Source organism: Podarcis cretensis (genome assembly GCF_951804945.1).
Source record: "Podarcis cretensis genome assembly, chromosome: 9".
In the NCBI taxonomy this organism is placed as follows: domain Eukaryota; kingdom Metazoa; phylum Chordata; class Lepidosauria; order Squamata; family Lacertidae; genus Podarcis; species Podarcis cretensis.
In genome coordinates, this window is record NC_137178.1 from 62,854,258 (window position 1) to 62,870,151 (window position 15,894).

The 15,894-nt window shown below is 42.1% G+C and overlaps 1 protein-coding gene across 8 annotated transcripts in view; it reads right to left on the bottom strand.

Annotated features, from left to right (window-relative positions):
• The window catches only part of FAM114A1 (family with sequence similarity 114 member A1), a 56,916-nt gene that overhangs the window by 9,139 nt on the left and 31,883 nt on the right, over window positions 1-15,894 (bottom strand). For 6 of the 8 annotated variants that reach the window (XM_079989725.1, XM_079989728.1, XM_079989730.1 and 3 more), the window contains 8 exons: window positions 13,189-13,296; window positions 12,943-13,052; window positions 7,181-7,315; window positions 4,549-4,701; window positions 3,184-3,307; window positions 2,197-2,282; window positions 1,286-1,462; window positions 125-264 (listed from right to left, as the gene is read on the bottom strand). In XM_079989725.1, coding sequence (XP_079845851.1) covers window positions 125-264; window positions 1,286-1,462; window positions 2,197-2,282; window positions 3,184-3,307; window positions 4,549-4,701; window positions 7,181-7,315; window positions 12,943-13,052; window positions 13,189-13,296 — 1,033 coding nt within the window. The remainder of the gene's footprint in view (window positions 1-124; window positions 265-1,285; window positions 1,463-2,196; window positions 2,283-3,183; window positions 3,308-4,548; window positions 4,702-7,180; window positions 7,316-12,942; window positions 13,053-13,188; window positions 13,297-15,894) is intronic. The other 2 variants (XM_079989727.1, XM_079989729.1) reach the window with 1 other exon arrangement.

Below are 15,894 nucleotides of genomic sequence, written 5' to 3' on the forward strand. Positions count from 1 at the left end.
TGCAGTAGTGGAAGTATTCTTGCAGCAGAAAGACAAAACAATACTGAATGTCATCTTCTGCAAGGAACAGCATTCAGTAAGCACTGCACACACATTGAAAGAATCAGAATGACAATATATTCACTTTGTTAGAACTTTTGCTTGATCCAAGGCAGGCTTCTCAACTTCTTGTCCATGAAGGATTAATTCTGCTAATTTGTGGAGCTGTTCAATACAACGGGCTGTTACTTCGGCAAGGCTTTCAATAGACAACATGTAAATTTCCTGGAAAGAAAAACAAAAGGCTCAGGATGATGAATTGTACTGTTCAACGAAGAAAAGGAGGAGGGGAGAAGGGAGTGGTGGGAAATACCATAGGAAAAAGGAAGTCAGGTCCTACCTTGGTTTGCAGAATTTCCATGTGTACGCATTTTAGAAAGGTCCAACTACCACTGTTTGGTGCAGCCTTCCTCAACCTGGGTGCCCTCCAGAAGTTTTGGACTACTACTCCATTGACCCCAGTCAGCACAGCTTGTAGGAGTTGTAGTCCAAAACATCTGGAAGGGACATTTCAAATGGATCTGCATGTGCCTTGCAATGTGAATGTGCACAGGACGCACACCTAACTCTTACCTGTATGTGCATTAAGTCTGCTATGTTCATGAACCTTCCTTGCTGATTTGTGGAAAATGTATTTTAATCCCACTTACTTAAATCCATAATAGGCACAGTTTTTCAAGCTAAATGTGATGGATGTGACCCAGCTGATTTGAAATCATATTCAGATGAGACAGAGACAGTTTTCATTCCTGGAAATAGTCAAACTATATATCACACAGATACAACTTAATCAGCTCAAGTCAGTACTATGGTTAAATAAAAGGTAGAGGGACCCTTGACCATTAGGTCCAGTCGTGGCCGACTGTGGGGTTGCGGCGCTCATCTCGCTTTATTGGCCGAGGGAGCCGGCGTACAGCTTCCGGGTCACATGGCCAGCATGACTACGCCGCTTCTGGCGAACCAGAGCAGCACACGGAAACGCTGTTTACCTTCCCGCCGGAGCGGTACCTATTTATCTACTTGCACTTTGACGTGCTTTCAAACTGCTAGGTTGGCAGGAGCAGGGACCGAGCAACGGGAGCTCACCCCGTCAAGGGGATTCGAACCGCCAACCTTCTGATCGGCAAGTCCTAGGCTCTGTGGTTTAACCCACAGTGCCACCCGCGTCCCTTAGTACTATGGTTACTTACATGTAATAACAAAATATGATGATAGGCAGTCAAACTGAAACCTGCTCATCTCTCACCTCTACAGTTTTGTTCTTTGTTTCTTCTGTGTCTCCAGATTCACCTGTTTGAGGCTTTTCTTCACCTTCTTGGTTCGCTTCATCTACTTTCGTTTTCTCTTCTCTGTTCTCTTCCATTTTTTCTGTAGATTCGGGGAGTCTAACTTCTTCCAGGTAATCATAAGCTTTCTTTCTAGCCTGTAAAAGAATCAGAACAAAAGAGAATCTAGCATGAAGAATGACTTCCTCTTTCAATATGCATTAGAATGACATATTTTGAGTACTGTGTGAAAGAGGCTGCCTGATTTTTTTCACTGGCCAAAACTGTCTCATGGAAGCATTAAACTACGACATCCACTGTTTAAGCAGTGCATGAATATTTCTGCAAGTGTTTGTACAAGCATTCGCAGAACAATGCTAGTGGCTATTTTCCTTCCTTCATTGTTTGGAACGTCTTTCACATCCCCAAACGTCTCACCATTCTTGCTTGATTTCACCCCTCATTATGACCTGCATAATTTTGAATAAAGAATTTGGGTTTGCTTGACTTAGACTTTTTGGGCCTCAAACATTAGCAGCTTTATGTCACATTCTGAAGAAACAGTCTATTAGGATTCACAAACTTGAAATGTGCAATTAATATCTCTTTTTCTAGGAAATCTTATTTTCTGGATGTGAACAATATGTGGCCATATTAATTACAGTGCAGGCAGATAACCTCTTTTTCCAATTATGTTTGGTTTAACTCATAATTCTTCATTACAACTCTCTCGGCTTACAGCCACCAATTTACCAAAGCTGCAATTGCACTACTGCTCTGCCTCCTAGTGTGCTACACGAGCTATTTAAAACCAGTATGCTCCCAACTTTTGAACTGAGTTGGTGAAGAAGGGCAGAATCCTTTTCCCCCAAAGGCAAACAAAGTCACCCACCTTGTTAAGTTTGTCAGGAGTGGCAGCAACATGTAATTCAAAGAGCAATTCTGTAAGCATGGTCACAAACTCATCTCCCGCATCTGCTGCAAAAGTAAAAAGGAAACAAGAAAAAACGACCCTTGAAATATTTTGATAGTTATATTCCGTTCCCAAAAAACATGAATCCAATTTTTTTTATAAAGGCATTTCTTCTTGCTCTCTTACTTAAATCTTAGCAAATAAGTAAGTTTCCTCATCACATTATTCTACCTTCTAAGCCATTCTTCAATAGATGTAGTTTCCACTTTCCACTTGGAAGCAATTTCAGTTCTTGTCGTAAGTAATAGATTGGTTACCAGTTTTCTATTTTCCTGTCTTACAACATTTCTGATATAGCTTTATATAGAGAGAGTGGCACCAACCCAGCTATAAGCATGAGGCATTGGCTTCTTAACTGTCAGGTGCTGCTCGCACTGGGGAATAAATGGCTGCCCCAAGGCCCCCAAGATGATGTGAAAGCCCTTGAGATGACTTCTCAGTAGCAAATGAGGGGAGCACTTGCCAGTTAAGGACTGCCTCGTGCCTGACATGGGGGTTGGGCAACATCAGGATGCGCCTAGATCTAACCCATCAGCGAGTTGCTCCTGATCTGATCTATAATTCCTAGTTTTGCTATTCCTAACCCTAGAGACTGCTAATAGTGGGTACATTCTTCTACTAAGGCATGTATGCATGTGTAAGTCTCTTTGATTTTGTGCCGCATATATTCTTTATGATAATGTTTTACCCTTTTTGAGTGTGTTTTTTTAAAAAAACAATCAAGTGGTATATGATTTTATGAAACAAACAAATAAATATTGACTTGGACACCAGTATCTTCAGTGGGAAGGTTTTTCAGAAACATCACTTTGAGGATTAGGTCATTCGTAACTGATTTAATTGTTTTTAATTAAACATGTAGACTCCTCTATCAGGCATGTGCTGCACTGACAATTCTGCAGCTACCTTTCTTTCCTTCGTTGTCTTCATTTTCTGACTCTTCTGGAAGAAAGACTGCTTTAATAGCAATTAAAGCATCTTTTGTTTTTTCCAATTCCTCTCCTTCAAGGGATGTTAAATATGATTGTATCTAAAAGAAGAATGAATGAATGAATGAATGAACACACACACACACACACACACACACACACACACACACAGGCCTGAGCATTTCAGTGTATCTGCAGCACATAATATGGAAGAAAAATGGAGAAATACAGTTTCAGTGTCTACACAGCTTGCAATCACTGGGTGAAATCCAATGGTGTCTGTCTGTCAGTGGAACAGGCAGAGCTTGTGGAAAGGATTCTGCTTCCTATATGCCCCTCAAAATCTGTTATGGATTATTGAGAGGGCCCTCTGGAACAGATCTGGAGCTCAGAGCTGTGTACAAATGGTTCACCAGCTGCCTCCTAACCACAAAACGTATAGGGCCGCACTTCCTTAGTTTTAGCAGCAGTACTATGTTTCGTTCCTTCTGGTTGTTCCCTGAAACTGCATTGATGGAGAAGACACTTTAATCTTCTGCACAGGTAAAGTGCTGTATCCTGTTGCACCTGTCAGCCCTATTCTGCGCTGAAAAACAATTTGTACCATACATCCAACTGTGTCTACATCATCCATACCATTGGCCAACCGAAACTGCTGCACTAATACAACACTGTGGGACTGTCTTCAATGGCAACGTGATAGGGGCTGTAGCATTACATAGCATAGTGCTGGAGTAATGGAACATGAGAAGGAGTTAATTTACTTCATGAGCGTAAATCAACCTATGGATGAGCTAATCACAGGTACAAGATCTGCCAAGCCAGTTACTATGGTAACGGCTCAGTGCCCTGACTATATCTGTAATTAATGCATTTCAGCTCAGTAGTCTGCAGTTATTCTATCTGTCTGTTAGTCAGTGTTACTGGTCCAGTGTTGTGTCTTGAATTGCTGAACTTTTTTAGAGCAATAGAGATGCTTTGTACTTGTATGTATCTATATCTGCAAAAGCCTACAAGCGGCATATATCTACATCCAGAAATGTTTTACTTATTTATTGGAAGCAATGAGCACAGCTGTTAGAAATACAGGGGCAATGCAACGTTGGTGGCTGTGGGGCACAATGTACCAGAGATGGTGTAGAAATTTCAAATATTGTAAGGCACTCTGAGCCTGCAGGCTAGGAGAGGGTATAAATTCAAATGACTACATAAATAAGTGCAAACTGTTGCTCCTAAGGAGCTTGCTAGAGAAAGGGTTTCAATCTTACTGGGAGATATTCTTGAGAAATATGTCCCAGAAAGCATTCCTGTTACCTTGATTTATAAAGTCAATATACTGTACCTTGGCTTCACTTTCATTAGACAGAATTTCTAGAGCTTCCAGATGAGACAGACCCTGAAACTCATCAAACAGCAGCCCATAATGCGCCGTCCTTTCAAATGTCACTTGCTGGGCCAGCCTCTGCTTCTCTTTCTCTTTGGCTTCTCGCAACAGCTGTGGAAATATAGATCATAGCTGCTGGTTAATTGGTTGCATGACAGATTTGACAAATTTTATCACCTTCAGTTCCAGCTCCTCTAGGCAATAAGAATAAAAATTGGAGTTAGATCTTACCAGCAGAGGTAAAATGCTTCACTGTATTACAACAGGTCCAATAAAACATTTTAAACAGTATTCTCTGTACGAGTTTTGCAATTAGTCGTGATTATAGCTTGCTTCTTCTTGTTGCTTTTTTTTTTTAAAGGGGCTTGGACTTTTTTTAGTCTGTGATTTTGCTTTCTGGTAGTTAAACTGGAGATTATTCTAGCTGTCTCTCTAGTGGATTCTCGTTTTTGTTCTTTTTTTTTTTAAGGGTCTGTCTGCTTGGGACAGTTGACTTTGGAGAGCAAAAATTCCAACCCTTACCCCAACTTAACAGCCTGCTTACTACACTGTTTCTCTTTGTAGCCCATTCTTAGTATAATACACAACTGCATCATCAGAAGCAAGTTTTACACTTTGGAACTAAAATATTTGATCATATTTTGTAACATTGTTTTGGAGCAGCAGGTACCCTCCCAACTAAAAAAACTGTTTATTTCAGCAGTTAGTTAGCTCTTAATTTTATGACAAAACATTGTTAGCATAGCTCAAAAACTATTTTGACACTGAATCAAAACACCATACAGTGGTACCTCGGGTTACATACGCTTCAGGTTACAGACGCTTCAGGTTACAGACTCCGCTAACCCTGAAATAGTACCTCGGGTTAAGAACTTTGCTTCAGGATGAGAACAGAAATTGTGCTCCGGCGGCATGACAGCAGCAGGAGGTCCCATTAGCTAAAGTGGTGCTTCAGGTTAAGAACGGACCTCCGGAACAAGTTAAGTATGGAACCATAGGTACCACTGTATTTAAAAATACTTATTTATTTATTTATTTCATTTTTATTTATTAGATTTATTCAAAAGGTCTCAGGGCAGTTCACAAAATAAAAATATGAGATAAGAACACAAATAAACAGTTAAAAAACAGCAACAAAGAAACAAATCTACCATGAATTACTAAATGAACCATGATTATAACATGCTGTATGGTTGTTCTGGAAAAAGATGCTTCACTGAAGAACACAGCAAATCAATGCAACTGAGGAAGTAAGACATGAAACTGTGTATCACATGCAAACTCCTGAAAACATATAGTGGGTCTCCATGCCAGTTTTGGATATCACAGGAGACATCTATCACTTTGACTGGTGTGGAAAGTGCAAAGCTCAAATGTGACAGATAGTAATACATATTGCAACCCCTTGCGTTCACACAGTGAGCTATTGCTGGGGGAGAGGGGGTCAGAGAAAAGCAAAGCTGGATGGCAGCGTGATGAAGAAAACATAGTGTGTTCAACATGAGCACACTGTTCTGGGTGAATTCCTGCCTGGCATACTTTGGTAGGTATTATTTATTACATTTGTTAGTTGTCCCAAGCCACAGCTTCTAGCCGATGCATAAATATACAGGTGTAAACAGGGCAGCAGAACCAGTGCAGATTACCCCTCCCCTCAAATGGGAGGTTTTTCCCCCCTTAATAGTTTAAAGATAGCTGCACTGGTTTGTTACGTAATTTATGAACAATAGTTTAGCTGACCTCCATGGAATCATAGAACTGTAGAGCTGGAAGGGACCCTGAGGATCATCTAGTCCAACCCCCAAAGAGAAACTTGTGTGAAAATGTGCCAGATAGAAGATAGCTGTAATGGTTCTGAGGGGGTTGCTCGTGCGTAAGTTGCCGCCACTCCTGGCTAGGTTGCCTGGTTGAACCCTTTCCCTCTGGACAGCCTTGCACTCGTGGCTGTCTCAGTCGCTGGCAGAATCCGTCAGTGGGCGTTTCTTAAACTTCTTCCAGCAAAGAAGTTCTTTGACGCCAAGTCTCCTCCTACTCTCCCTGCACGGAAGTCTTCTGCGCAGGGAGGGTGTGGGCAGCGGAGTACCCATGCTCTCCCCACTGGTCTCCGGTGAAGAGTCCTGGAGCCTTGTCTCCGATTCCCCCCTCTCCCCCCCCTTCTCTCCTGGTGTTACGTTGATTTCCTTCCCCAGCAGATGGGCTGCCTCTCTCCCTGCTGGGACCCTCTCCGGCATCGCTCTGGAGCCTTCCCTCCGCCTCTGGCTCCGATGGCAGTTCCCTGACAATAGCTTATTGAGCAACCCTCACTCATTCATACTGATGGTGAATAAGTGGTTACCCTCCGGACGTTTTTAAGCAGAGGTTGGATGGCCATCTGTCATGGGTGCTTTGGTTGAGATTCCTGCATTGCGGGGGGTTGGGCTAGATGACCGATAGGGTCCCTTCCAACTCTACAATTCTATGATTTTATGTGGCTCTTTGAAACTTCAAGAGCCTTCCTCTAAAAATCAAAATCACAGTCAATTATACAGTCGTCGTAATTGTCTACACCACTTCCTAACACTCCATTATTATCAAAATTGACTTATTTCACCTGGGATAAGGAAACAGTTCGTTCCATCAATGTTTTGGTTTTTTTAAATCCAGGATCACTTTCTGCAAGGACGTTCATAGTTTTCTTGCCAATGAACTCCAAAGCATCAAGGCCACCAGTTAAGACGCTCTTGCCCTGCACAAAACAGAGAAGAAATAATCTTATTTATGGACACCTTAAACACAATTATACGTAAGTAAGCAAATCCCATTAATTTTAATGGCTTTTGCTCCTAAATAAGTTTGCTTTGTGTTCCAAACACCTTTTAAGTATGTAGCTATAAAGCTATATAGGAACACTGAATCTGCAGCTCTTAACTGCTCAACCCTCTGCTTTTTCTCCCCTTGCAAATAGCAGGATTTATGACTTCATTAGTCATCTCTCATATTGAATATGGATTCCAGGTGAAAAAGTACCATGGTTAAACACATTAAGTTAATTAAAAGAAAAGCATTCCGTGGAATAAAATAGAACAAGGGAGCACTAACACAGGCATAAAAAATTATTAATATCATTTTTGTTTTAGGCAGCGGCTTGTTTTTTGTCCTTTGGTGAGAAGATCAGTAATGGAAAATAAACTTATTTGAAAGACAGCTTGCTTTCCATGACTGATCATCTCTTGCAATGCACAGGGGAGCTTTGGCGATTTTATTGGGTGCCATCTCAGCTCACGTGAGACAATAGTGAGACCCATCAGACCTGACTAATGTTTCACTTGAACAGAGGGTATACCCTAGAAACTTTCCTCCTTCTTGAGAATCCTCTGCCGTGATGTGGTGAGGCCCCATGGCAGAAAACATGATGTGTAAAGAAATTCCCTGAAGGCAAAATGTGTTAGGGAAAGCAGTGGGGAGTAAATATAGGCATTTAAATTTCCATCTTTAAATAATATTCACTGGATCACACAAGATTCTGCAAGATAGCTCCAAAGCAAGCAAGCAAACAAACAAACAAAACCATAGCACTTGAGAGGGATGAGGCAACGGATGCCATCTCTTGATTTTGACGGATTGGCAGCACTAAGCGTTTGGTCTGTTCACACAGAGCCAGCCTTTGTTTGGCCAATTCTGCAAGCAAGCAGACTTTGTATAATAAATTGCTTGCACTGCCCTAAGGCTGTCTTTGTTTGAGGCTGAGATGATCAATCCCATGCCTTGCATACATATAGCCTGACAAGGTGTTATAGAAACATCTGCATTATTCACAGATATGACAGCTTCTATTGCTATCAATATGGTTTGGAAGTTTATGAATCTCTGAAGCATTTATAACACATAGTCAGTCAAAGCAAAGCTCTAGCATCTGCTACTTTGGATAAGAGACTCAGATCAGGCTGAGTCCAGCTGCTTTTGGCTTTGGATATGAAACTCCAAAGTCGTCCGCAGGGTAGATTAGGGAGCCTGATGTGTCCCACAAGGGGGGGGGGGGAGAACTGCCTAACAGGATTTTTTTTTTTGCATTGAAGTTGGCATATCCTGCCCACAAAGTCCATGGTGTTACATTTTTTAAAATAAAAAAACAAGCAGGAAGAGTCAATTTCTAGGCACGCAGATTCTCAAGGCTGTACATGCCACTTTTTGGTGAGCTGCCCATTCTATCCCTGAAGATATTAAGAGATACTTGGAATAGATTGGATTTTCATTGTTGTTGTTGTTTAGTCGTTTAGTCGTGTCCGACTCTTCGTGACCCCATGGACCAGAGCACGCCAGGCACTCCTGTCTTCCACTGCCTCCCGCAGTTTGGTCAGACTCATGTTTGTAGCTTCGAGAACACTGTCCAACCATCTTGTCCTCTGTCGTCCCCTTCTCCTTGTGCCCTCCATCTTTCCCAACATCAGGGTCTTTTCCAGGGAGTCTTCTCTTCTCATGAGGTGGCCAAAGTATTGAAGCCTCAGCTTCACGATCTGTCCTTCCAGTGAGCACTCAGGGCTGATTTCCTTAAGAATGGATACGTTTGATCTTCTTGCGGTCCATGGGACTCTCAAGAGTCTCCTCCAGCACCATAATTCAAAAGCATCAATTCTTCGGCGATCAGCCTTCTTGATGGTCCAGCTCTCACTTCCATACATCCCTACTGGGAAAACCATGGCTTTAACTATACGGACCTTTGTTGGCAAGGTGATGTCTCTGCTTTTTAAGACGCTGTCTAGGTTTGCCATCGCCTTTCTCCCAAGGAGCAGGCGTCTTTTAATTTCGTGACTGCTGTCACCATCTGCAGTGATCATGGAGCCCAAGAAAGTAAAATCTCTCACTGCCTCCATTTCTTCCCCTTCTATTTGCCAGGAGGTGATGGGACCAGTGGCCATGATCTTCGTTTTTTTGATGTTGAGCTTCAGACCATATTTTGCGCTCTCCTCTTTCACCCTCATTAAAAGGTTCTTTAATTCCTCCTCACTTTCTGCCATCAAGGTTGTGTCATCTGCATATCTGAGGTTGTTGATATTTCTTCCGGCAATCTTAATTCCGGCTTGGGATTCATCCAGCCCTGCCTTTCGCATGATGAATTCTGCATATAAGTTAAATAAGCAGGGAGACAATATGCAGCCTTGCCGTACTCCTTTCCCAATTTTGAACCAATCAGTTGTTCCATATCCAGTTCTAAGTGTAGCTTCTTGTCCCACATAGAGATTTCTCAGGAGACAGATGAGGTGATCAGGCACTCCCATTTCTTTAAGAACTTGCCATAGTTTGCTGTGGTCGACACAGTCAAAGGCTTTTGCATAGTCAATGAAGCAGAAGTAGATGTGTTTCTGGAACTCTCTAGCTTTCTCCATAATCCAGCGCATGTTTGCAATTTGGTCTCTGGTTCCTCTGCCCCTTCGAAATCCAGCTTGCACTTCTGGGAGTTCTCGGTCCACATACTGCTTAAGCCTGCCTTGTAGAATTTTAAGCATAACCTTGCTAGCGTGTGAAATGAGTGCAATTGTGCGGTAGTTGGAGCATTCTTTGGCACTGCCCTTCTTTGGGATTGGGATGTAGACTGATCTTCTCCAATCCTCTGGCCACTGCTGAGTTTTCCAAATTTGCTGGCATATTGAGTGTAGCACCTTAACAGCATCATCTTTTAAAATTTTAAATAGTTCAGCTGGAATATCATCACTTCCACTGGCCTTGTTATTTGCAGTGCTTTCTAAGGCCCATTTGACTTCACTCTCCAGGATGTCTGGCTCAAGGTCAGCAACCACACTACCTGGGGTGTACGAGCCATCCATATCTTTCTGGTATAATTCCTCTGTGTATTCTTGCCACCTCTTCTTGATGTCTTCTGCTTCTGTTAGGTCCTTACCACTTTTGTCCTTTATTATGGTAATCTTTGTACGAAATGTTCCTTTCATATCTCCAATTTTCTTGAACAGATCTCTGGTTCTTCCCATTCTGTTGTTTTCCTCTATTTCTTTGCATTGCTCGTTTAAGAAGGCCTTCTTGTCTCTCCTTGCTATTTTTTGGAAATCTGCATTCAATTTCCTGTATCTTTCACTATCTGCCTCGCATTTTGCTTGCCTTCTCTCCCCTGTTATTTGTAAGGCCTTGTTGGACAGCCACTTTGCTTTCTTGCATTTCCTTTTCATTGGGATGGTTTTTGTTGCTGCCTCCTGTATAATGTTGCGAGCCTCCACCCATAGTTCTTCAGGCACTCTGTCCAACAAATCTAAATCCTTAAACCTGTTCCTCACTTCCACTGTGTATTCATAAGGGATTTGATTCAGATTGTATCTTACCGGCCCAGTGGTTTTTCCTACTTTCTTCAGTTTAAGCTTGAATTTTGCTATAAGAAGCTGATCATCTGAGCCACAGTCAGCTCCAGGTCTTGTTTTTGCTGACTGTATAGAGCTTCTCCATCTTTGGCTGCAGAGAATATAATCAATCTGATTACGATGCTGCCCATCTGGTGATGTCCACGTGTAGAGTCGTCTCTTGTGTTGTTGGAAAAGCGTGTTTGTGATGACCAGTTTGTTCTCTTGACAGAACTCTATTAGCCTTTGCCCTGCTTCGTTTTGATCTCCAAGGCCAAACTTACCAGTTGTTCCTTTTATCTCTTGATTCCCTACTTTAGCATTCCAATCCCCTATAATGAGAAGAACATCCTTCTTTGGTGTCACTTCTATAAGGTCTTGTAAGTCTTCATAGAATTTGTCAATTTCAGTTTCTTCAGCAGCAGTAGTTGGTGCATAAACTTGGATTACTGTGATGTTAAAAGGTCTGCCTTGGATTCGTATCGAGATCATTCTATCATTTTTGGGATTGCATCCCAGTACAGCTTTCGCCACTCTTTTGTTGACTATGAGGGCCACTCCATTTCTTTTACGGGTTTCTTGCCCACAGTAGTAGATATGATGGTCATCCGAACTGAATTCGCCCATTCCCGTCCATTTTAGTTCACTGATGCCCAGGATGTCAATATTTATTCTTGCCATCTCATTTTTGACCACATCCAACTTACCCAGGTTCATGGTTCTTACATTCCAGGTTCCTATGCAATATTTTTCTTTACAGCATTGGACTTTCCTTTCGCTTCCATGCATATCCGCAACTGAGCGTCCTTTCGGCTTTGGCCCAGCCGCTTCATCAGCTCTGGATCTACTTGTACTTGTCCTCCGCTCTTCCCCAGTAGCATGTTGGACACCTTCCGACCTGAGGGGCTCATCTTCCAGTGTCATAACTTTTATATGCCTGTTGTCTTTGTCCATGGAGTTTTCTTGGCAGGGATACTGGAGTGGCTTGCCGGTTCCTCCTCCAGGTGGATCACGTTTGGTCAAAACTCTCCACTATGACCTGTTCATCTTGGGTGCCCTGCTCGGCATAGTTCATAGCTTCTCTGAGTTATTCAAGCCCCTTCGCCACGGCAAGGCAGTGATCCATGAAGGGGGAATTTTTCATTAGGGTACGACAATCATTCATGCCATCATGGCATGCCAGGTTTCCAGGAACTTAAAATTTTCTGCCAAGTTCTCACTTATAAAATCATGCTACAGATCCTTATGAGAAAAGCTGTCTTGCATTGAAATGGTATCAGCTCTTTTAGGATATAAATAAGTTCTACTTCAAATTTTTCCTTCTCCATCACAGTATATTTTTTAAAGAGAGAGACTGGGTGGCATAATTGGAAGATGACAAGTAATAATAAGCAGATCAAATTCTGAATTCTGGAAACACAGAACATTGTTCAGCATCATCATTCCACAGTAGGGTACCAGTCTATGGTTGAATCAAAATATTTCCCTCCAAATACCTGAACTCTGGATGCAGAGCGGGAAAGATCTCAGTACTGAAACCAAATACAATGCAAATTACAGCAGCTTAATGTTTTCTAGTGTTATGCCATATGTACACATGTGAGGTGTAATTATGGAGCAGCTTGTAAGAAATAAATAAATTATAGGTTGGATCCAGCTGAGATCTACTCAAGAGTAATTAATAGACCTAATCTAGCTATGGCTGTTCATTTCAGCGGATCTCCTCTGAGTAGGACTAGAATCAGCTACAATCCTATATTTGACAAAGGCAATCCAATCCAATCCAAAATAATTATATCCAAAACATATACTGAAAAACATATTAAATTGTGAGTTTTGCAGGTAATGCTTTTGGACAGAATTTTAAAATACTGGATCACTTTAAAAAATATATTGTATATATCATACTTTTTCCGTGGTGTGTTTTCTTGGGCTTCCTTAATTGTAGTTTTCAAAAAAAACAACAAAAAAACCCCTTTCTATAACAAGTACACTCCTTTCCCCTCTTTTTGTAACAAGAATTGCTTACGGTGTTCTGTACGGCACTACTGATGGTTGAAAACATTCCACGTGACGCAGAAGGAGATGATGGCAAAGGTGTGTTCTCTGAAGAGCTGTTCTGTGTGGTCTCGTCCATGTCTTCAAGAAAGAAGAAGAAAGGCCAAATGAAAATAATGCCGGTATGTGACCTCAAACTTCATGTTTGTACTAGGTTAAAACAATAGTATTGTGTTCCTATTAATAATATTTTGCCAAGGCAAGGTATGCTCATCACCTGGGATGGGGCTTTCTGCTGGGTCAGAAGGATGTACATCTTCTGATGTTCCCGGGACATGAATTCTGAGAGTGGCTGCTTTTTCCTTAACTGCCGTTAGCCCATGGCCTGCAATGACACAATTATTTCATATACAACAGTTCTGCGAAATGGGCTAAATAACCAAGTTAAAAGGAGAATTTTAACTAAAGTAAATAAAAGGCTAAGATTTTAGGATAGATTGAATGTGGGACCATATAAAACCAGCCCTAAAGGATCTACAGTGGCTTCCAGTACATTTCTGAGCACAATTCAAAGTGTTGGTGTTGGCCTTTGAAGCCCTAACGGCCTTGGCCCTATATACCTGAAGAAGCATCTCCACCTCCATCGTTCAGCCTGGACACTGAGGTCCAGCCCCGATGGTCTTCTGATGGTTCCCTCACTGCGAGCTGTGAAACTACAGGGAACCAGCAAGAGGGGCTGCTCGGTGGTGGTGCCTGCCCTGTGGAATACTCTCCTATCAGATGTCAAACAGATAAACAACTAGTTGACTTTTAGAAGACAAGCGAAGGCAGCCCTGTTCAGAGAAGTTTTTAACGGTTGATGCTTTATTGTGTTTTTAATGTTTTGTTGGCAACCGTCCAGAGTGGTTGGGGCAACCCAGTCAGATGGGCAGCATGTAAATAATAGAACTAATTGTTGTTGTTGTTGCTGTCATTCTGTTATAAAATTATTCCTGTTTGGCCAGTCATACATATAGCTAGAAGAACATAAATCAATGCTAGGATTTCTTGGGGGCACAATCCATCCAAATTTCAGCACTTTTAAAGCAACTTAAGAATACTTACTAGCAGGTAAACTGAGTAAATACATATGGGATCGTGTTGCCCACTGCATTGTCTTTAACTGGAGAGTGTTAAGTTTGACTTCGCTAGTTCACTCCCTTTATTGCTATCAACAAGATGTGGTTAATTGAGTGGAGTTTATAAATCAAAATATAAGTAAGCATTTTATGAGGAACTGCCATGGTGGTAAAATAGATTGTTATTGGTTTGGAACAAACTATTTATATTTTTACGCTTCAGCGAAATCCAATTAGAACAAGATGCAGTAAAGGGCTAGGAATATGGATGAGAAGAAAGGTTTTGCTTCAAGGTTTTGCAATCACTAGCGAAAATACTCATGAGATGTACCAATGAATTCAATAATAACTATCCACCAAACATCATTCCATTACATAAGATACTGCAACATTATAAAACAGAACTGCTGAGAAATTGCACCCAAGGGTAAAAACATATATTGGGGTGGGGGGAAGACGACTCAAAGGAGCCAAACTGAGAAGTCAGTTTAGAAGCAGAATTTTATCTTGCTGACTGCTTGAAAGAAACATGTTTACCAATTTGCTTTACACTATGCTAGGCAGGGGTTTAGCTCAGATACTATGCTCACTTACAAGTTGGTCCCACCTCGAATCATAGTGCCACATTCTGCCAGCAAAATACTTTTTAAAACTCCCACTGGCATTAATGGAGAATCCCACATGTCTGTGCAGGAGCAGCCAATCAGAGCACTTGGAGGAATATAGAAGCCTCAGCAAGGATGCTTAACAAAGGTTTGCAAACTGCTGCTGGTTGTGTTTTAACTGTGAAGACATCCGAACCATTGTCAGAGGGAAGCTCTGAAAATTGTGGCTATCATGGGTTACTTGCTGTCCTCCTAAACTGGACCATGGGATGCTTCATGTGCTGGAGGAAGTATGGATTAGTTCCATCATAATCACAGCATCCTTGTAGCTAGGAACTGACAATGTCTTATTTGCATGGGTACTAATGGAGTATCAGGGACGCAGGTGGCGCTGTGGGTAAAAGCCTCAGCGCCTAGGGCTTGCCGATCGAAAGGTCGGCGGTTCGAATCCCTGCGGCGGGGTGCGCTCCCGTTGTTCGGTCCCAGCGCCTGCCAACCTAGCAGTTCGAAAGCACCCCCGGGTGCAAGTAGATAAATAGGGACCGCTTACTGGCGGGAAGGTAAACGGCGTTTCCGTGTGCTGCGCTGGCTCACCAGATGCAGCTTTGTCACGCTGGCCACGTGACCCGGAAGTGTCTCCGGACAGCGCTGGCCCTCGGCCTCTTAAGTGAGATGGGCGCACAACCCTAGAGTCTGTCAAGACTGGCCCATACGGGCAGGGGTACCTTTACCTTAATGGAGTATCGCCATCATTGCCATTGTGTTACACTGGCACCAGAAAGTCAATCTACAATGGGGCTGGGTGTTATGCACTGAAACCATGATCCCTGGCAGACAAGCATTTTTGGTCTGCTCACAAGAATGTGACTGAAAGTGCCTCTTCTGTCTTGCTTCTCCCAGTCAAACAAAGCAATTACAAGATTTTTGAAAGTATTTATTTTGGTAGCTATGTTACTAGTTTATAAAGGAGAGTAAAACTTTTTTTTAAATCTTACCATAGCAGCTCCATGGTCCATCTTAAGCTACAGCACACCTAGATGGCAGTTGCTATGCTGCTGGTTAGAAGACTATGAAATCAACCTTAGACCAGGTTGCAACCCTCCAATGGGTCATGATTCACCAGTCGAAGACCAAATATTTAGATGGCAAGTACATTAGATCACCAACAGAGCAACCCACTGCTTCAGGTTTCTATGTTTAAAAGACGATGCTTGCCTCACACAGCAATCCTAAATGTCTGTGTTGCAGAATTTATGAGAT